Source organism: Xenopus tropicalis, chromosome 4, assembly GCF_000004195.4.
Source record: "Xenopus tropicalis strain Nigerian chromosome 4, UCB_Xtro_10.0, whole genome shotgun sequence".
In the NCBI taxonomy this organism is placed as follows: Eukaryota; Metazoa; Chordata; class Amphibia; order Anura; family Pipidae; genus Xenopus; species Xenopus tropicalis.
The window spans coordinates 21,980,475-22,003,074 of record NC_030680.2 but is presented as its reverse complement, the minus strand read 5'-3'; the positions used below and the strand labels follow the sequence as shown (position 1 = coordinate 22,003,074).

The 22,600-nt window shown below is 41.6% G+C and overlaps 1 protein-coding gene across 3 annotated transcripts in view; it reads right to left on the bottom strand.

Moving 5' to 3' along the window:
• Positions 1 to 22,600, bottom strand: part of igf2 (insulin like growth factor 2) — a 41,024-nt gene that overhangs the window by 7,609 nt on the left and 10,815 nt on the right. For 2 of the 3 annotated variants that reach the window (XM_012960554.3, XM_012960555.3), the window contains exons 1-2: positions 21,138 to 21,528; positions 4,882 to 5,044 (exon numbers count right to left, since the gene is read on the bottom strand). In XM_012960554.3, coding sequence (XP_012816008.1) covers positions 4,882 to 5,044; positions 21,138 to 21,224 — 250 coding nt within the window. In that variant the 5' untranslated portion in view covers positions 21,225 to 21,528. Of the gene's footprint in view, positions 1 to 4,881; positions 5,045 to 21,137; positions 21,529 to 22,600 lie in introns of those variants that run through there. The other variant, NM_001113672.1, reaches the window with a different exon arrangement.

Here is a 22,600-nt window from a genome sequence, read left to right as displayed (position 1 = left end):
GTACCTAACTGACATTACATAATGACGTCTATGGAGCCTATGAGCAAATTGGGGACCATAAAAATCTTTTGAAGGGTCACATTAGGCCTGCATGCCTCTAGCTGGACAGCCCTGCTGTAAAGTACTCAAGTATCAGGCCAGGCGTCCAGAACAGCTAGCGGAGAGGTTTCAGAATCAGTGTCAGTTTTTCTTTGACCCCCTTAATATCTCTAAATCAGTTCCTAACCTGGAACCATGGAACATACAACTTTTCACAGGCATTAAAAAAGCACGCAAAGCTGAATTTTATCAGTTGCCATTTTATTTTACAAATCGCTTTTTAAGCTGTTAAACACAAAAACTCCCCTTATCAGTATTAAACTGAAGACAACAACAATAACTACCGTAGCACCATTTATCTTAAAGTTTTACCCTAAGCACAGAATATTCACCAACTGAGAAAAGGAAAAAAATGGAAAGTACACACACTGGTTTCTCATCTCTGATACCAGCAGAACAGGCCATGTAAACAACAGGTTTGGATTTCAGCCCCAGATACAAGGTTTCACAGTAATCCGTGTCAGCTCTTTTCCATAAAAACTGCTCTTTAACTTTTTAGTGGCAGCCCTTAGATTTGAAGATAGAAAGGGACGAAATGAGGAAACAATAAATTACGAGAGCTATTGCCAAGAGATGGTTGTTGATTCGAGTGGTGTTGAAAAGTATGATTTGGCTGCAGAGCACAGAGGATGGAAAAACATTAACATGATCTAAAGAGAGTTATTTGGCCCTTTTCGCACGTAACATTTCATCAGGCCCCTCTTAACTCATAACACAGACATTCAAAAAATTGTTTGTAGAATATCCAGAATGTCAAATAACTATTCACCACAAATTTTACCCTAAGTGCTGCTCAGGCTGAACTCTGCTGTCCTATCGAGCAGGAATCCCCAACCTTTTGTACTTGTGAGCCACACTCAGATGTAAAAAGTGTTGGTGAGCCACATAAGCATGAAACAACTTTCCTTTAGGATGCAAAATAAGGAATGTGATTGGTTATTTGGTAGCTCCATGTGGACTGCTGGTCTGCAGGAGGCTCTGCTTGGAGTAAAATTGTGTCTCCAAAATGAGTCTCCAAGCCAGAATTTTAAAACTGGCACCAACTTTGATGCCACTGGAAGCAACACCAAAGGGGCTGGTGAGCAACATGTTACTCAGAAGTCAAAGTCACTGCTTGGGGATCACTGCTCTAGAGTAGTAATTCCCAAAGTATGGGACTGGCTCACCTGGGGTAGTTTAGAGAAGTGGTGGAGTCCAGTTAGGGAGAGTGTTTCGTACAATGGACATTTGTGCTATTAGATACACCTGAAACTCAGCTTTAAGTATAGTTAGGGGGAGATTTGGACTGAATATATATTTGCTGTCCCAGATTTTCTTGGAAATATGCCTTAATGACTGATGCACTGATACTTTCCCATATCTGTACCCAAGTATAAGTTAAGGCATATTGCTGGATTTTTCAAGCGAAAACTCTTGACAACTACTACTCTAGAGGGACCAATCCAACAATTTCCAACTGTAGTCTATTGAACAGCTGCACCCATAATGTTGCTTGTTCTTTCTATGCAGAATATACAGGAAATAAATAGGCATAATAATAGGGATAATATAGCCAGAACACAAGTAGATCACTGGCATAGAATCGATCATCCGACATAAAGGAATCCATTAAGGATGCATATTAGATTGCACAGATTAAGTTTCCTGTTCAAACCGTGAGGATGCTTGTCATTTCCTGAGAGTTAATTGAATTAGTATAGGGTACTGAACTGAAAGTGTTGTCCATTTCTGGATGAATAAGTAGGTTTATTGTGTTTGTTTGATGTAGGATTATTTAATGTTTTTGGCACAGTTCCATCTCTCCATGACAGTTTGGCTTTCAGTCAGTCTGATTCCCTGTGCTTGACTTGAGCTGGCTTTGATGACCACTTTACTTATCCCAGGTGTCAGCTGGGGAAATGGGCCAGTGGGACACACTAGTAACTCCATGCTGAGGCTGCACTTTTGTGCTCCGGAAAGTGGAGATGAAAATATATAGGATCAGAAGGCAAATACATATATACATATACAGTATATAAAATCTACCCAAGGAACAAACTGCAAACTAAAGAAATAATATGCCTGCTAGTTAGCTAGGTCCCATCCATAAATGTCTAAGCACCTTTCATTCTCAGTGGGTTTTTATAAGTTCAAGTTTAGAAGTAAAACTCAGACTCATAGTAAAATTCCACTATAATTACATACTAACCAGCATGGTATATAATTTGAACAAAGGAGCTAAAAAGCCTTGTTGTTTTGACTGTCTGCGAAGTGCCAGCAGTCTGGTCAGGTTGTAGCCAAACCGTAACTGGATTTTCACTAGATTTTGTGGAGATTTCTATTGCCACCACTGAGGTGGAATTCCCTTATTGAAATGGTCAATAACATAAAAAGAATGCTAGAATTCCAGTTACCCAAATGGTTTATTGTGTGTTTACTTTCTTAGGCTTAGAACATAAACACATTTAAAGTGTCTCCTGTGTACTTTTTCAGACTCTTTTAGAGTCATCTAGAAGCATATTTATTGGGTTTATAACTTAACATTCAATCAGACTTCATTACAGAGAAAGTAGCCACAAACATAATTACAGGGGGGGATAGTGTTGTGGTAGTACAGTTACCAGCATGCCTTTAATCCTAATGATATGTTGGAGCATGCTGGGAGTTGTAGTCCTGTAATGTTTCTGCAGAGCAATAATGCTAGGCAAGGTTTACACACCCATGGAACCTACAAGGCAGCTGTAATAATGTTGTCACAAAAGCCCTGGCTAACCAGGGAGAAATGACTAGCCACAGATTTCCTGCATGTTTCTATCTTTCTCTCTCTCACGACATGTGTTCAATAAATATGTTGGCAATTTCCTTTTTAGCATCCTTCCCTTGCCCCCCCCCTTACCTCGAACAGCCTCCCTCCCCCCCATGCCAAATCAATCAAACTGAGTTAAAGGGGAATATGAAGTAAACAATACTCTTCCCCTCCTTCTACTCTCCCAGTGGAATGCAGGAAGCAACAAAGAGGGTCTTTGTGGGACCTGGCTGACTGAGCCACTGTCCCCCCATTATGCCTCCTGCCTGGGTCTTCCTTTCTCCCCTGCCAACATTACTGAGCAGGACACATAGGGCAGGAATGTGCACAGTCAGCACAAGCTGCACAGAACAAACTCTTATCAGCTGTTTTGAGCAGAGAACTCGATTCCTTTTTGGGAGCTGTCTCTGTTCCGAACGATAGGCAGCTGTCAAGACTGAGAGGACTTAATAACTCCAGCAATATTCAGGGGATGTTGTGAAGATGACACTGAAGTGGGCAAGTGGTAGGGGAGGGAATTTAACTAGGACATACAAACAACCTGTTTGGACCTACTGCTTTTTTGGGGGCCAAAGCATTCAGAACTTCATATAATGGCCAAACCATTTTTCAAGATTCAAGGTCAAGTCTAAAGCAAGATATGAGCCCACTCACACCCATTTGTATGATATTGTAAAATTAGACCCACAGGTAGATGCCATTGGTCAATATTTAAAGTATAATGACTCAGCAACACTGTAGGGCAAGAAAAGCTTGATAAATCATGTAAGCACTGTTTGTGTCCCTTAACAAAAACAACTGGACCCACTATGTTCCACTCTCTTTCACTGCTATACCTACAAATCCCTACTCTCTTTACCTTAAACTGCTGTTCTACACGTGGTGTCTGAATCGGGGGGGCAGTAGGGGGTGCAAATATTCATACAGTGTAGCTGTGTTAAGTGAATGGCCAGGTTACAACACATGGTTTACTGGGGTAGGTGGTCCATCCAAGACATTATAGCTGGAGAAGTACTTAATCTCCAGTTTATTTTGGCTAGCAAATTAGGTAGTTGCCCATTAAAATAAAACACCAACACGTACATCAACTGCTGATGGAAACACAACTTGCCTCTTCGTTGTTTGCTTTATCAGGCAGTCTTTGACCAAAGCATTTGCATGGCATAAAGGAAGAGGCTATAGATGACTAAGGAAATAAATAAATACTTTAACAATTGCACCAGGATTAGTATCCCATAGCAGGAAACCTTTACTGGCCCAAAGTTTGAAATAAAATGTCTGATGGTTGCAATGAGATAACCAGAGAAGTAACTGCCACTAAATGTAGCCATAGATTGTAAGCTCTACGGGGCAGGGACCTCCTTCCTCTTGTGTCCTCGACTCTTAACTTATTGCAGCTGTATTTATCTGTATTTATTGTTATACTTTGTATTTATCTATTATTATCTTAACACCCTCTTTGTATTAATGTACTCTACTGTACAGCGCTGCGTACATAAGTAGCGCTTTATAAATAAAGATATACATACATACATGGGCCAGAGATGGAGGTTGGATGGACTGAGGTATCAACTGCTTCTTGATGTTTGGCACCCCCTGTTGCTTTATACATATTCAGCCGTTATATTATGGAGGCTAATATGGGACTATCAAAAAAGCTTTTGAAAGCAACCTCCAGTACTAAAAGATGCTTTTTTATTATGCCATGTCTTATTTTAGCCTTATAACCATATAACCTCAGTGGTGTCACGGATGATGTTATAGCTTTGGCTTTTTTAAAGAGCAACAGAGCTTTCATTATGCAAGCCCCCATCCATCTTATTTGGAAGGGGAGTTAAACATTCTCAATCTCTGTGGAAAAGATACGGCGCCAAGCCTCGAAGCTGAACATGAGTAGCAGGTGGTTGATGACATTTTATGTCTGCACTTTGAAAACAGTGGACATATTAATACAATTCCTATCCACAACTGGTCGATATATATTTAGTTTGACTTACTGAAATAGAAGCCCCTGTCTCCACAAACAAACTGCAGGGTGTCCACCAGCTCCCCACCGCACAGGGTCTCCGTTGCTCCATAGGCTTTAGCAGAGTCTAGCGTGTATACCAGGAAGGTGATAGAGAGGAGGAGGAGATGCCTCATGACTGACATCCTTGGTAGCTGGAGAGAAAAAGGAACACGGGGATGTTATGCAAGTGCCACAGAACCGGCCAGGAAATACAAACACTGTATGTTATTATTTGTATTATTTATTAAGCACCATCATATTACACAGCTCTTACCAGAGAATATGTAACCACTTCCTGTACTGAGGAATATACATTCAGACAAATATAAAGTAGGGGCAGAAGGAATTGTATACTGTACATAAAGTGCCTCTATGCTTCTACTAGACAAGGCCCTGTTATGAAGCAACACTGCTTGGGCACCCTAATACATGAATCTTTTCCCAGTCTGGAGGCACCCAAGCTTCTCTATCCGTAGTAGAGGCATTCAAGGTTTTTTTGATGCATGGCATTCCATCTTAAAACCAGAACAATGTTGTACAAAGCCACGTGGCCATATACTTAGTGACAGGAGCAGAAGCAGCAGGCATTATATGCCCTTGACAATACTTCCCCACACCACCCATAAAGAGCTTGGGAAATAGAAACCGTTGGCAGCTGGAGAGCGTTAGCACGGAAGGTGCCGCTTGGGGCCCCAGTTCTTAGAAAAACTAACCATGCTCTAAACAACCAAAGTGATTGATTTTCTCTGCTACAGATGAGAAGACTTTTTGGATCCAGCTGAAATGCCTGCAGTAAGTCACCCCACATTTGGCAACCAGCCACGCGTTGGGGAAGGTGTAAGACCATGTAATGCACTAGCAACCTCTAAGTACCTCTCTTAGCTGCAGTTCTTATAATAGTAACCCTGTCTTTTGGCTTCTGCAGGATGTCAGCATTGACTGTGAGGGGCTGCAGAGGGGTAAGTAGCCCCGGCAATGCTGGTTTTATTCACCTGCCTATATATAATTGTTCAAAAGTTGTCAGTCACACAAGTAGATCAAAGAGACTGATATGGGAGCTTTCTCTTATTAGGCCCTTCCATCACGAATTGTCATGTTCCATGATGTATGATTCCAGCCTGACTCCATTAATCACCCTCGGTGCCTGTGCATTAGTGATGTATTTTAGGAAGTGAAAGGCTTTCCTGCAGAACTCTGCAGAACAAATATTTTTCCAAGTCAAATAGTAAGTGAAGATTAATTAACCCAAATGTGTTGATGCTCACTTCCATGTCATTTATATTAATGATGCTTGGATAAGATGCAGAGAGTTGCCAGGTTGTCCCCTTAGGGCTCTTGTATCTGTAAGATACTAAAAAGTAGGGGTGCGGGTATCCGTACTGGCCTAGCCGCTCATCAGTTGTAAACTATAAAATGAGGACCAATACCTTCCTCATTGAAGGCATTATGGCACAAAGAAATGGCGTGTATAATTTACCTACTATGTGATACTATATGTAGATTGTGTTTATGCAGAAGGATAATGGTCAGTAACAAGAACCCTTACCATATGAACCACCATACGTGCTACCATTTGCTAAGTGCCAACATTTAGGAAGAAGGAAATGGCAGTTAAACAAGGCAGTCATGCCCATTCCCACACCTTGTGTCTCAACCCTTTCTCCTTGTAGATTGTAAGCTCTTTTGGGCAGGGCCCTCTTCACCTCTTGTATCGGTTATTGATTGCTTTATATGTTACTCTGTATGTCCAATGTATGTAACCCACTTATTGTACAGCGCTGCGGAATATGTTGGCGCTTTATAAATAAATGTTAATAATAATAATAATAATAATACAGTCTGCCCATCCCAAGGGCCACAAGATAAAGATTCCTACAAAGCAATGGCCCCTAGAGATAGCCCAGTGAGGTCATTACTAATATCAATCTTCAAGAATTTTCATTCCCAACAGGAATTTCAAGCTAGACTGTTTTAGCTGAGAACCTTGCAGACAGTTGCCCGGAGAAAAGTCAGCTATGGGTTTCACCTCATGGAAACAGTGGCGGAAAAACACCACTCTTGGTTGATGCTAGAACTAAATATTATAGCAGGGAGGTGTTTTAAACTGTCAGGGACCCTTTAATTTTTAAAAAGAAGTATATCAGAGCTTTCCACCTGTTTACAAGTTGATGATAAATCTGGTCCATACCAACCTGCATTTCTAATTTTACCCTAGGCAATGCTATGCAAGTGCTTAAGCAAACATTTACACTGTAGTCAAGGTACCATGCAATAGTAAAGCTTCTTCCAATTCAGAAGTGGAACATTAATTAACTAATTTTTTCTTCCTCCCTGGCTCTATAAATGACTTCTTGTCATTCCCCGATAAACAGAATGGGCCTGTGCTTGGAAACCCCGGCTCTTTTGCACTGATGGGTTCATGCTGTTATGGACGAGGGGTGGCACACATATGCTGATATTAAAATGAATGAACTAAACATTTTTAAATGTTGCTTTGCCATGAACCCAATTTTATATTATGTACAAAAGAAGAAAAAAAATGAATAAAATGTTCTTTTGGCCATTAATTATGCGATAATCCTTTGTTGAAACATAACACATGGTGGGTTTCTCGGACCGTTCCAAAGAACAGAAAGTCTTGAGAATGATCAGGAACAGAGCGAAACGTCGGCCATGTATCATTTTGCAATAAAGGAGAGCTGTTATATGAAGTCCCAAGAGTGCACTTTAATTGTACTGAGAGAGGCCCAAAGCTGTTATTTTATGATTATTATTTTGTCTGCCAGTCCAGCGGTTCTCTAGAGACTTCTGTTTACTTTAATATTTCCTTTCTTTCTCTTTGTCTTTTCTGTGTTTGACTTATTATCATCATCATCTCCAACACATCTACTATTGCTTAGGAAACCAGAATGGCTCACAGTGGGAATAATCCAAACAATTGCTGGACTGAGATAGGGTGGGGAAGAAAAACTCTGCCCCCATTCCACTCAGCATTATAATAAACTGGTTATAAAAGCAAAAGTGACATATGGCTTAATAATTGTCTAATTAGCCTATACAGCAGGGGTGTCCAACCTACGGCCCTCCAGATGTTGCTGAAATACCAATACCAACATCTTCCAGTAGGTAGGTCTTTGGTTTGCAGATAGAGTAGTTCTTAGTGACTGAAGAGCCTAGGGAAAGCTACAAAGAATTGGTCCCCTATAAAAAAAAACCTAGTCTCTCCTCTATAAGAAACCTAGTCTCTCCCCTATAAGAACCCAGTCTCTCCTCTATAAGAAACTTAGTCTCTCCTCTATAAGAAACCTAGTCTCTCCCCTATAAGAAACCCAGTATCTCCTCTATAAGAAACTTAGTCTCTCCCCTATAAGAAACCCAGTCTCTCCTCTATAAGAAACCTAGTCTCTCCCCTATAAGAACCCCAGTCTCTCCTCTATAAGAAACTTAGTCTCTCCCCTATAAGAAACCCAGTCTCTCCTCTATAAGAAACCTAGTCTCTCCTCTATAAGAAACCCAGTCTCTCCCCTATAAGAAACCCAGTCTCTCCTCTATAAGAAACTTAGTCTCTCCCCTATAAGAAACCCAGTCTCTCCTCTATAAGAAACCTAGTCTCTCCCCTATAAGAACCCCAGTCTCTCCTCTATAAGAAACTTAGTCTCTCCCCTATAAGAAACCCAGTCTCTCCTCTATAAGAAACCTAGTCTCTCCTCTATAAGAAACTTAGTCTCTCCTCTATAAGAAACCTAGTCTCTCCTCTATAAGAAACTTAGTCTCTCCCCTATAAGAACCCCAGTCTCTCCTCTATAAGAAACCTAGTCTCTCCCCTATAAGAAACCCAGTCTCTCCTCTATAAGAAACTTAGTCTCTCCCCTATAAGAAACCCAGTCTCTCCTCTATAAGAAACCTAGTGTCTCCCCTATAAGAACCCCAGTCTCTCCTCTATAAGAAACTTAGTCTCTCCCCTATAAGAAACCCAGTCTCTCCTCTATAAGAAACCTAGTCTCTCCTCTATAAGAAACCCAGTCTCTCCTCTATAAGAAACCCAGTCTCTCCTCTATAAGAAACCTAGTCTCTCCTCTATAAGAAACCTAGTCTCTCCTCTATAAGAAACCTAGTCTCTCCTCTATAAGAAACCTAGTCTCTCCTCTATAAGAAACCTAGTCTCTCCTCTATAAGAAACTTAGTCTCTCCTGATCTAGCAGACAAAAGGGCTATATGCACTAATGGGGCAGGTACGAGATTTTGCATTATGGAAAAGCTCCACATGTTGTTATCAGTTCAGGGTCCTTTCTTTAGTTCTTGAGTGTGGGCCAAAGGCTGCTGCCCCTGTTTGCTACTCCCTAAAGACAGCTCTGTTTGCAGACTTTAGGAATTTGCCATTATTTGCATTTAGAGTCACTGGTGTCTATATTATCTATGTTACCTCTATACTTTTGTCACGTACCCTGGGGTTGAAGCACCTCCTGCTATTTAAATTATTGGCCTGCGTGTGGCCAGCTGCCAGTAGCTATGGGTGGAGCCAAGCCTGGACTGGGATTCAAAATAGGCCCTTGCATTTCAAGTACACAGATGCCCAAACAGCTCCCCATCAGCCCAATAAATAGTGACTGTCTATGACAGTGATCCCCAACCAGTGGCCCGTGAGCAACTTGTTGCTCTCCAACCCCTTGGATGTTGCTCCTGGTGCCCCTAAAGTAGGTGCATATTTTTTTAATTCTTGGCTTGAAGGCACGTTTTGGTTGCATAAAAACCAGGTTTATTGCAAAACAGAACATCCTATAGGCTTCCAGTCCACATAGGGGCTAGCAAATAGGCAAACAGTATTTGGCACCACAGGAACATGTTTTATGCTTGTGTTGCTCTCCAAGCCTTTTTTATTTGAATGTGACCCATGGGTAAAAAAGGTCTATGGCATCTTCTATCAGTCCCTCTGGCATTTTCCAGAATCCACAGAATACCAGTCCAGGCCTGGATGGTGCCAACCTACAGCCAATTAGAATATAGCACTCTTCAAAATTAAACAGCAAAAGGATATTTGAAAGCGACTCTATATGTAACCTTAATCCTACTTCCAAATTGAGAGAAATAATAATTACCATGACCGGTCACTGGAAAATTCATATCATACAGATATTAAAAATAACAAAAATAAAATATGAAAACACAGCATAGTATCCTAAATCTGAAGGCAGGCATCATAAATCGCTGACAGGACAAAGAACTGCAAAGGTACCAAAGTTCTGTTGGCCGCTAGTCAAGTAAAGTTTAAAAAAAAAACAGTAATTGTAAGGTTTTTCCCCCAGTTAAGGGTTTGTTTGTTTTTTTTTCTTTATTTAACTAGAAAACCATCGAGCGCCCTTATAGGAAAGCAGGAATGGCTGTTGACATCGTGCAGATGTTTTCTCGTACGCGGCCACATCTGCTAACGAGTACTTTCTCTTCCAACGGAGTGTGCACCTTTTAGTAGTTAGAAAAATTATCCGTTTCGCAGAAGAAGTGAGTGACTGCCGGTTTAAATAAACAGGACCTTGTCCCACTGGGGTAGAAGGCCTGAAATTACTTCCTTACATCAATATCTGCAACGCAACAACAACGAGAAAAAAAAAAAAAAAAATAGGAGAATTTCACAATCAAACTTTTCTGAAAATGGAATCGTTTAATGCGGGCTACTTGGAATTGTCGGTGGTTTGTTTGAAATCTTAATGAATAAGGGTTTTGTTCATTATAGGCTTCTAAATGTTCAGTAAAGCATACTAGGGCTCATTGGCGGGGCAGGTTTCTTGCACTTTGAACTGCTTATTGCCCCCCTATAGGGTTGCACCGTATATGCACCATAGAGATAAGGCCCTGCTGGACCTTAGGCACACCCTTGCTTTCCCAAGAATTAATAAGGCCCAGTGCTCTATGATGGAGGGATTGGCACCCTCTAAGAAGGCACCCGTTGACACCTTGAACTTGCAATGGGTAACCCTACTTGCACATAAAGTTTTCCTTTCAAGCATTAAATACAAGGCACCCTTGTGCCTGCCAGGGCAATGCTCTGTGTTGTTAGCCAGGTTTTTCATCTGGCAGAAGGCTCAGAGCTTATTCCCATGGAGGCATATTTATGCCTATTCATTTAAGTAGGAGAACCAACAGCTCAAGGGCTGCCATACAAAATGGTTATCCTATTCATAATCCATTACAAGTCGCAGGTTTCCACGAGTCCATTCATCTGCAGAATATTCAATCAGATGTTTGATTTGTATTATTCCAATTGTAATAGTGAAAGCAGACAAAGCCAGCTGCCTATTGGTTGTTGTTAGTTGCTAAACCATGACAATCTTGGCCAATGATAGAGTATACTGTAAAGGTCCCCATACACGGGCCGACTATAGCTGCCGATATCGGTCCCTTGGACCGATTCGGCAGCTAATCGGCCCGTGTATGGGGAGAGCAGAGCGGCCTGGCCGACCGATATCTGGCCTGAAATTGGCCAGATCTCGATCGGCCAGGTTAGAAAATCCGGTCGGATCGGGGACCGCATCGGCTCGTTGATGCGGTCCCTGAACCGACTGCCCCATTGCTGCCCACATAATCCGATCATTTGGCCCCAGGGCCAAACGATCGGATTATTTTTTTTTTACCTAAATTCTCCCCGATATCGCCCACCTGTAGGTGGGGATATCGGGTGAAGATCCGCTCGCTTGGCGACATCGCCAAGCGAGCGGATCTGCTCGTGTTTGGCCACCTTAAGTGTTTTCCCAGTACCAGGTCATTAAAGAAATCCAGGCTGTAGTTGATTATTCTATGGTCAGTAAAGGGAAAGGAGGAAAACAATGGTCTGTGGTGTCATGTGATTAACACTCAGAAAATACTTGTGCTGAAAGAGTTCCTGAAGGTTATATGGGAGTCAAACGGGATCTAAAGAACATGAGACCAGGCCTAGACACATATAACCATTACAACCTAGAATTACATCTATGTTCCCTCTTACAGCTTAGAAGGAACACTGTTACATATGTCTATTAAACCAAAAGGAAGTTTGAGATCTACTACCCATATAGTAAGGAACAGCCTACCTTTAGGGCACTGCCTATTGCTCTCAAGTATCTAGTTTTAAAGGGGCATACATGCCAACAAAGGAGTCCCCATTGTATAACCACATACATTGCAAAGCAGCTCATTGCATTTGTCTCCCTTTTTAAAGGGAGCGTTGGCAAGTATGGAGGGGTCCATGCCTCCGTGCTTATCCGTACTCCATACAGCCAACACTAGGGTGGCCATTCATGGGCGCCACTTGTACATGACTGTAAGTAATGGCTGGAGCAGCTCGGAGAAGGGTGAAATCACCACCTGACAGGGTTATTAACATTAAAAATCAGGTTCACTTAGAGATTAATAGCAAGCAGCACACTGAAGGGAAAAAATAACATTGGGATACGTGAGGACGTCAGTCAGAGGAAAGCCACTGACGTCAATTCTTTGTTAATTACATAGCTCTGTTTAGGATGTGTTTTTCTACAATAGCTATCAGCTTCGGCAATGCATTAAAATGCAATAAGCGATGAATGGGACCTCGTCATATCGTAATTTGACGTGACGTTAATGTTAAATCCTATTTTGATAAAAACAGGTTACATACCTTGGTAAGTGTAAGGTAAGGGCAACTAAATGCAGAATCTAAAAAAAAAAAACCTTTGTTCCAGGGCTACTGTACACACCTGGAGATTCAATAGCCCTACGACACTACTAAAATCATCAGCGAAGGGACGGGCAGGCAGGATATTCCACGTGCTCTGACTGCAGCCACTTTTACATGGAAAGGAGATAGCAGCAGGGAATAACCTCCCATAATAGCCAAAGCATGGCACGTGCGCGTAATCCCAGCCAAAACTCAGTCATACACATTGTCAGCCAATAATCACATCTTCCCATAGACTATAATAGGAAACATTGATGTTCTTGTAACTTTTCCAACTGATTAACACAACAGACCCACCATTTTCATAGAGGCTTTACAGGCTATTACAAGTTATTAATGGTCTTGTCCAGTGTAACACAATAGGATGTTTATGGGACACTTGTGCCCAGCCACCCAGGGGGACAGTGGTTAAGTTGAAAGCTGAGACAGTAATACCTTCATAGAAGCTTTGAAAACAAAGCAAAGGGTAAGTAAATCCATTTAGCTCTTAATACTTCCATGAAGAGAAAATAGGAAATTAATTCTCATTAGAGCAACAAGTTTTGGCTTTAATAGTAACCCACACCTGCTCTGGTTCCCTATATGATCCCCAAGCCCAGTCCAACTGTTCAACTATAGATTGCTAAGTGATATACCTAACGTCTAGACTGCCAGCGACATTGAACTTGGTTTCCCCCCTGCTGTTTTGCATGACGTCAATCAATTCATAACAGCTACCCAGAATCCAACAGGAAAGATAAGCATCTAATCTTGCACATTGGGTGGTCTTCATGGGGAGGGGTTGCCATTATAATTAGTTTTATAAGGCAATGACAGGCTTCATCAGTATATATATGTGGGTGTTGACAGCCTTAATAAATGCTCGACCAATCAACGTCCATTCTCATTAACGTATAAGAATTATCAAGATATCAAGCTAAAGAAATATACTTTCACTAGGGGCATGAAAATCATAAGAACTTGCCATATGGCCCTACGTCTGCTGCCAGGTCAAATTATATGACAAGTTCCATAGCAACCAATAGGAAATGTAAGTTGCACTAAACAAATGAAAGCTAAGTGATGATTGGTAGCTCTAGGTATCCTGTGTAATAGAGTGCCCCTATATTTGTGAATTTGCTTGTCAGTGGGAGATGCTTGAGTAGCAGTGTTTAGTAACCACTACTATTCCATATATATATATATATATATATATATATATATATATATATATATATATATATATGGGCTTAGTTCTGCCTATTGCTCTGAGCTTGGCTATAAACAATTATTTTATTTGTAGTCATTATGATGTCACAATCCTGTAGAAGGCCAATCAGGTCACTGTTCCCTGGTGCTTTATTATAGCAAGTCCAAATATGTGATACTCCTATAGCTTGTCCCCTGCTGTCTGTCTGTACATTAGGGCAGAGTGTACATGATGTACAGAAGGGGAGGTGAGCTGAGGCAGCCAGCAATCTGATCTCAAATGTTTGCTCAGAATCAGCCTCCAAATACCCTGCCAGGGGTTACCAGAATCCATGAAACAAGGGCCTCTCATCTTTTTTGTTCTTTTTTAACACTTTACAGGGCTTAAAATCTGTTAATTACTGTCATGATTAAAGGCATTCTATAGTCATAACTAATGCAAAGATACCTCCTCCTTCTATAAAACAGCACCTGTCCCTTCCCAGAGGCTATTATCCCCACTGCTACTATAGGCACCATCTCTCCCTACTATACCTGCTATCCCACAGCCCCAGTCCCTTCCCAGAGGCTATTATCCCCACTGCTACTATAGGCACCATCTCTCCCTACTATACCTGCTATCCCACAGCCCCAGTCCCTTCCCAGAGGCTATTATCCCCACTGCTACTATAGGCACCATCTCTCCCTACTATACCTGCTATCCCACAGCCCCAGTCCCTTCCCAGAGGCTATTATCCCCACTGCTACTATAGGCACCATCTCTCCCTACTATACCTGCTATCCCACAGCCCCAGTCCCTTCCCAGAGGCTATTATCCCCCCACAGCTACTATAGGCACCATGTCTCCCTACTATACCTGCTATCCCACAGCCCCAGTCCCTTCCCAGAGGCTATTATCCCCCCACTGCTACTATAGGCACCATCTCTCCCTACTATACCTGCTATCCCACAGCCCCAGTCCCTTCCCAGAGGCTATTATCCCCCCACTGCTACTATAGGCACCATCTCTCCCTACTATACCTGCTATCCCACAGCCCCAGTCCCTTCCCAGAGGCTATTATCCCCCCACTGCTACTATAGGCACCATCTCTCCCTACTATACCTGCTATCCCACAGCCACAGTCCCTTCCCAGAGGCTATTATGCCATTAAATAATGTAAAAACATGAAAGAATAAAAAAGTAAAAAATCAACTGCAAACTGCCTTAAAAGATCCCTTAGAAGATCATAGTACAAGGTAACCCTCCCCTTTCATATAACCAGGCAGCCAAAAGCCGGCCATTGCCATTAGCTGACTGTCTGGCACAAGGAAGAAGTTTATGACACAAATTGTCACCAAATTGCCTTCCATACTTGATATCGGCAACCGGTCTGACAGAATTTAGCTGACAAATTACGCACATGTCAACCTCATTCTTCCCAATGGTCCCCCCACCCTGCCCCTATCCCAAGTCTCTCGCTCCAGCACAAATAAGCCTGTGTCTGTGTTTTGTTTCAAATGCACAATTAAACAGGGGAGAGGGAGAAGTTAAAGGTGTAGAAGCGGGGAAATGGGAAAAGGCAGCAACATCTGCTCGTTTGCCGCGACTCCTGCATGTTAAAGTTCCCTCATTTGCCCCCTATTCCCTGTTGCTCAACAATGCAGAAGCCTTTCCAACTCTGCTCTGTCCCTGCTTCTTCAAACAATTACTGCCGAGAGAAAGCAACTGGGAGAGAAAGAGGAAGAAAAACAGAATCAAACCAGCAAACAACAGACTTTTTCAGTTGGCCTTACGCCAGCCATTAACTCTGCGTTTCTGGCCATTCTCACTTGTTTTGCCTGAATATTCTCCCCTCCGGGACTTTAATATGATGGAGAGGCTTTTTTTCTTTCTCTTTTTTTTTTTTTTGCTTTTAATTTCCTCCTTCCCCTTTGTTTCCCAGTATAGTATCTATCCCCTTGTCCTGTTTTCCCCCCAATTGCTTCTAAATGATCTCTGTATCCCTTTGCACTAGATGTAAAATGATGCACACAACATGTTTATAATGTTGGAGTGGAGCCAAGTTTGGGTTTAAGGACCCTGAAAATTTGGAGCAATAAATGATTCTGGATTCAGGAGAGCGTTTTTAGGGAAATGTACTTATTCCAACACAGTTTTTAATCAATTAAGACTCAATATAAATGTCAATGTCAGTCTGTCCCACAGCTCCAGTCTCTGGGTTCTGATGCTGAGCGACTGACCAGTGCCTTTAGGGCCTTTTATATGTACTATCAGGCACTAAGTTTGCCCAGGAGCAGTAACCCATAGCAACAAATAAGATGATTGCATTTTTTTAACAGATGACCAGTAAATGCATCCTGCTGATTGGTTGCTATGGGTTACTGCTCCTGGGCAAACGTATTGCCTTTTATAATATAAATCCATGCAATAGGACATATATTTTTCCAGAATTCCAGTATACGTATACTTCTAATAGTTGCCATTTTGCACGTACCACTAGGTACAAACTATACTGGAACTGCAAAACTGCCTACGTCAATGTGGGCAACAGGGCTGGACCTAGTGATAGGCAAAGGAGGCATGTGCCTAGGGTGCAATGGCGGGGGGCACTAGGCATGTACCACTTCTTTCTGCCTATCCCTAATCCAGCCCCCACCACTGTCCATTTACCTCCCTCCCTGCGTGCGTCCCCCATGCACACTCCTGCTCCCCACCACGGGCTTCCGTATGATTCAAGGCAAAGTGGCAATGCAGTTTACAGCAGCAAATTATTAAAATCTAAAAGAGCTCTAAAGCGTGAGGGTTTACTTGTCCTTTAATCCCTTAGAAAGAAGCTCCCTTGGCTGTTCTTGTTTTTGAAAATACATTCTGCATATTGTTTTGCCCTGATCTGGTGCAAAGGGTCATGAAAGCAACAGAGGGGGGGGGGGAACACTCAGAAACTGCTGAGTAGATTGCATAAGAAACGATGCATCATGTAACATTACGCTTCCCCCTGCAGCTCATGGCTAGGGAACGTTTGGCACTCCAACTGGCGCACAGCTAAAAACTCCCAGCAGCCTCGGCCAAGCTTCCTGCCCGATGTGACAGTTCTACAAATTCATGTCAGACGTTCGCCAAGGGTTTCCACCTTGGAAGCGTGATGTCAGAGTACTATTTTTCCCTACTGTACTCAGCCCTTGACGTACGGAAGCACATCAGACCCTGATCATGTGCAAAGAAAAGGATCCTGAAAGTACATGAGTCAGGGGGTATTTAAAAAGCAACTCAGGATCAGGAATATTTAGGTGAAGGAGTCGGCGTATTTATAGAACAGAAGCAAGATATATGCTGCTTTTGGGCAGGCTGGGCTAATACTCCTATATGTCTGCAACAAATCACTGCTTTGCTCCAAGGGAAATGATTACTAGAAGATTAACAGGTATCACATGTTTGCCCAGTGATTTTGATGATTTCATTGATAAAGTCATTAATAAAAGAGCCGCTAATGAGCAGAGCTTTAGGGTGATGGCACTTCCCACTGGCTAACATTGAAATTGCTGGCGGGGAAACCCATACGGCGTGACGTTGCCTGAAGTTTCCTCGCAGACGACTTCGGAAAACTGAAGCCAAGTGTTTGTTTCCCCACTGGCAATTGCAGTGTTGGCCAGTGGGAAAGCATTTTTCGTGAGATTAGTTGCCCGTAGTAGATGAGATTTATCGCAGACATCTAATCTCAAACTGCTTTTAAGCCAGGGTTGAACCTGGCCAGCAGGATTTTATAGGCCAACCTAGATGCTATGAGTGATCCCTCATCCATTCCCAGCCCCATGTTAAGGAGGAGGAAGGAGGTAAAGAGTATGCAGCAAAGTGCAGGCAGGGGAGGGGGGTGGATGCCAGGAGAGAGACCCTTGATGTTGCAGCCCCGGTGGGTCCCAGACACCCCAGTTGGACACTATTTTAATCAATAGTTTGCCTAAAGGGCATTGTTTGGCCCCCAGGACAATAGTCAGAAGATACAGTGGCCCTAAAGAGACCAGTCAGGAAACCACATCTACTGCTGATGTGGTCTTTGCCCAACAGGATTGGGTTACCTGCCCAATAGATATCTGGCTGATTTTATGCCACATACTGGTCATGTAGGCCATCAAGCGCCCCATACACAGGCCAACAAGCTGCTAACTCTGTCTGATGCTGCTGAGTTGGCAGTTTTATCAGTCACTTTAATCCAGTTGGAGGCCACCATGCACTCAAGGGCTCCTTAGACTTCTTTGTATAACATCACAGTCCAACCAGCAGACACATATAATCATTGTGTTTCAAGGAAAGATTTTGCCTTAACACAGGCATAGAAAACAATAGACAAAACCTGAGCTTGGTCTGTATAGCATGTAGCTTTGGTGAAGAGTGGCCCTTAGGCAGGCGGAGACAACTTGGTTTCCCATTGCCATGCTAGAAAAGCTGCCTAACGGTTGGTCATGACTTCGCTTATGCAACCATCTGGCCCCACATTCCACAAAGCAAATGTCAGTACCTACTACTTCTCCATTACAGATGACAGTCATGGGAATTTGCAGGAATCTGGGCTCAGCAGTCCCTATTGCAGCAGAAATTCAATCCCTTTGGCAAAGTAGCCAAAGTCTTTATTCTGATTGGGTAAAGAAAGGATTGAAAAAGATATATATCTCAGGTATGGGCTTTTGTATGCATATTTGGCCCTACAGAGGATTTTCAAGAAACTTGCTCCATAGACTTCTCTGTATGACATCACAGACCAAGCAGACATATGATGTCACATAATTATGGAAAAGCGCAACTTAAATTGGCAATGTACAAAAGACTGGGGAAAAAAATATTTTTCAATACATAGATCATAGATAGAAAACCTGTAGCCCCCCCACTTATGAAATTTAGAGATAATTTGTTTAAATGGAGGGGCCACAGCCTCCAGGGCCCCTGTCGTTATCGCTGCCCCCACAGGTGTTTTATGTAAAACACTCTTTTTTTTTCTCCGAGCAGCTACTTAAGTGCAGAATTTGGGTAACATTATATCTTCTCATGCTAAAATGTTTCATTACTGTCCTATCCCCCTGGAAGACCACCTACACACTATACAAAAACAGAAGATAATGGGGGTTGAATTATTCCCTGGTTTGAATTTTCAAACATTTCCCAGGCTGCGTTCAAAAATGATTTGAACTAACCAACCCCCCCCCCCACCACCACCACCCTACCCCACCCTTCTTCTTTCCCCTTTTAACCTTTTAGGTGCTATTGGGAGGGGTTGCACCCAACAGGTTGCATTGCTGCAAGACTAACTGGCAGCTAAGGGGGTTAAAAGCTTCCAGTGTGCAGGAATTAGCCCCCATGCACCACATATCTGTGCCATGTGTTTCTTCTCTGTGTGGGAAGAAGACTTTTCCCTACTCAGAATCTTGAGTCAGCAGTTAGTAGAAGCAGTGAGTGCACGCTTTATCGGTGACACTGAACTCGAACAAGCATTCTCTGTGAGCAACGTCACAAGGGCTTGAAACATTATACAAAGCCGCACTTCAAAGGACAGGGGAAAACAAGCATTTTCCTAGAAATGATTTAGCCGAGGGGCCCTGGATACACACACACACACACATACACAGGCTCCCAGATCAGCCACAGTTCAGGTTACACACAGCCTCAGGGGGCTCAGACTGAGCTAAAGCAGAGGTTCATTTGTAGGGGATAAGGTGGGGTGGCCATATCTATACGCATACCTGCCTATAGATATTACTGTTATTGGTAGGCTGGAAGCCCTAGCCTCCAAAGCCTACCAGTATAATAAGGGAGGAATGTATTAAATGCATCTAAATAACCTATATAATGGTTGTTGTGTGTCGGAATGGTTTGTGGTCTTGCTTCAGACATAAACACAAATCCAAGTGCTGTTTATTATTAAGTAGCTCCATTAGTCTTAAGTCTTTTAACTGTAGAGATCAAGAGATGTTGATTTATTAGTTTGGGGGGGGCGTGCCAACTTAACGCAGGGAATGTGGGTTCCTCTATGGACTTCTATAGAACTAGCTCCCTAACCACTGACAGGCTGAAAATGCCAAACCTTCAACGATCAATGCAATTACCTGCAACCACAAACAGGTTGCCATTCATTCTAAATGCCCAGACTCTTATATCCAAGCACAGAAAGTCAGATCAGCAATAACAACACTAGAAGCTTGCACGCTGCTTAATTATAGGCACTAACCCTGGTCACAAAATATATATATGTAACATCTATGTGTCGAAAACTATGAATCTAGTTATGGATTTTTATACAGCTTCCAAAAAAAATAGAAATTTAGGAAATGTTTGCCCCTTGAAAATATAAATGTGTTTTACTAAAGTAACCACAACAATATGATTTGTAAAATGCCTGTTACTCTGACGCCCTCTAGTGGCAAAATGAAAGAATTTCTATACAATCGCATTTTGGCAGCTTATTTCCCTTAATACTGTACCCCGCAGCGGCCGAGCAAGTTTTATCATCTACAAACATCTTTCTGCAACATGGGGATTGAGCAGCACCATGGCCAGGAGCAAACTAAGGCATTGTTACTTTAAACAAAGAGCTAGCCATTAATTACGCTGCTGACCAGCAAACATATCAGAAAGAGGTACAAACTTGCCCCACCAGATCCCAGTATATAAAGTCACCTTTTGGTAGCAGCTGTGTCTATGCATGGATTGAAAAAAACAATCACAAAGCGGCAAGTTTAACCCTTTCCTATGGCTATGATCTCTCTGTAATGGTTAACAGCAAGAACCAAGCCAGTGGTGGTACAAAGACACTCATAACAACATAAATTGCTTCCTTGGGGTACTTTTCTATTCAGCATCATAGGTCTGAACGCCTCATTATCAATGGCTGTCCTGCTATTGGCTGGCGCTGCCTTACTCTCTTTGAGGGTAGCTAGCTCCGCTATGTTTTGCACCAATCCCAACAGGCATATAAACAGCCATTAGCCATAGGCAACAAATCAACACGCAAAGTTGCTCTTCATTTCTGCCTCCCTGAGAGCATCAGCTGAGAGCAGGGATATCGGCATTTAAGGGATAAGACATGTAATCATTATCAATTATCTATTCCCTGTCACTTGGCATCTCCAACCTGACCCATTTCTGCCTTGTTCTGCCCTTGTTGTTTCCTAGAAACCCCATATAATAATTGTCACAGCCTGGCACAGAACAAGCACATTGTACATTTGCTTTAAACCTGTCCCATGCCAAGGTATTGGCAGAGACAACTGTAAGTCAAGTACAAGAGCGCCGTCTCTGCACGCCCAGAAGGTATGTTACAAGTAGCAGCTACCAAAACAATAGCAGCTAATGCATATCCATATTCCAGAGTGAACCCCCTATGCACAATCCTACTGGAGTTGGTTACCTGGGTACTCCTGCTCTCCGCTTGCCTGCAGAGCTGGCCTTCTGCATCCACGCTGCTACTTCTGTGTTTGCAACTAAGCTGTTCCATTTCTTTTATTTTCTGTAAATGTGTTGGCAGCTCCTCTGGGATTCAATGATTCAGCTTTCTCTCGCTAATGTGCTTTTTTTTTTTTTTTCCAATAAAACAAAAAAAAGAAGGTTTGGTAATTTTGTTTTTTTTTTTTCTCTTTTTTTTTTCACGTTGGCAGTTTTGGGCAGAGTGCACGTTACTAGGATTGATTTGTGAGAGAGTGAGAAGGAGGAGGGTGATAGGATGTCTGTAAGTCCGTCTCACCAAGCCAGGATAATGTTGTTAGCTGCTCCAGTCCTTGGGAGACAGGCTGAGGAGGGAGCCTGCCCTTTCTTTTATACACTCTCCCTCCTCCCCCCCACCACCCCTACTGATTTAGTAGGCATGTACGACTACCTCCACTCCCCTTTCCCCTCATCACCCACCCCCCCAAAAAAAACTTTTTAATAAAGCTCCTGAACAACACACTCTAAAAAAATGAGAAAGTGTTTATCTCTGCTCTCTTTGTTATGATTCAACAACTAAGAGTGATTGTTCTGCCCTGGCTCCCTGTAGCCATAAGTCAGTTGTGTATCAGGGGTCAGCAAGGTACCAGCAAAAGTGTCCCCGCTCTGCCATGTGTGTCTCCCAAATTCATTCCCAAGGGAAACCTGTTAGATTTCTAATAAAGCTGGAATATTAATGACTGCGCTTAAATCTGGGCAGGTAGATGTGAGCGGCTTCTGATACCAAGGAAAAAAGGTATAATATATAAATATATACTTTGTGATATGTACATGTCAAAGCATTTATATAACTATCATTATTAGCCATAAAAATAATACTGCTATAAATTATAAATTAATATGTGAATAATAATTGTATACAATGTATTATTATTATTATTATTATTATTATTATTATTATTATTATTATTATTATTATTATTATTATTATTATTATTATTATTATTATTATTATTATTATTATTATTATTATTATTCATAGAAATACTAATAAAATAATACATTAATATGTGAATAATAATTGGTATACAATTTATTATGTTTTTTTATAAAAAATTATACGAATAAAAATAATACATTAATAGGTGAATAATAATTGGCATACCAATTATTATTATTATTATTATTATTATTATTATTATTATTATTATTACAAATAATATATGAATTGAAATGTGTATGCAAATTATTATTATTATTATTATTATTATTATTATTATTATTGCTGTATTATTATTTATGATATACATGATTATTATTTACAATAATTATTATCTTTATTATTGCAAAAATAAATAAAGTAATAAATAAATTTGTAATATGTAAATATGTAGCTGTATGCATTTTTATTATAGTTAATTTTAAACGTACTAATGTATTATTATTATT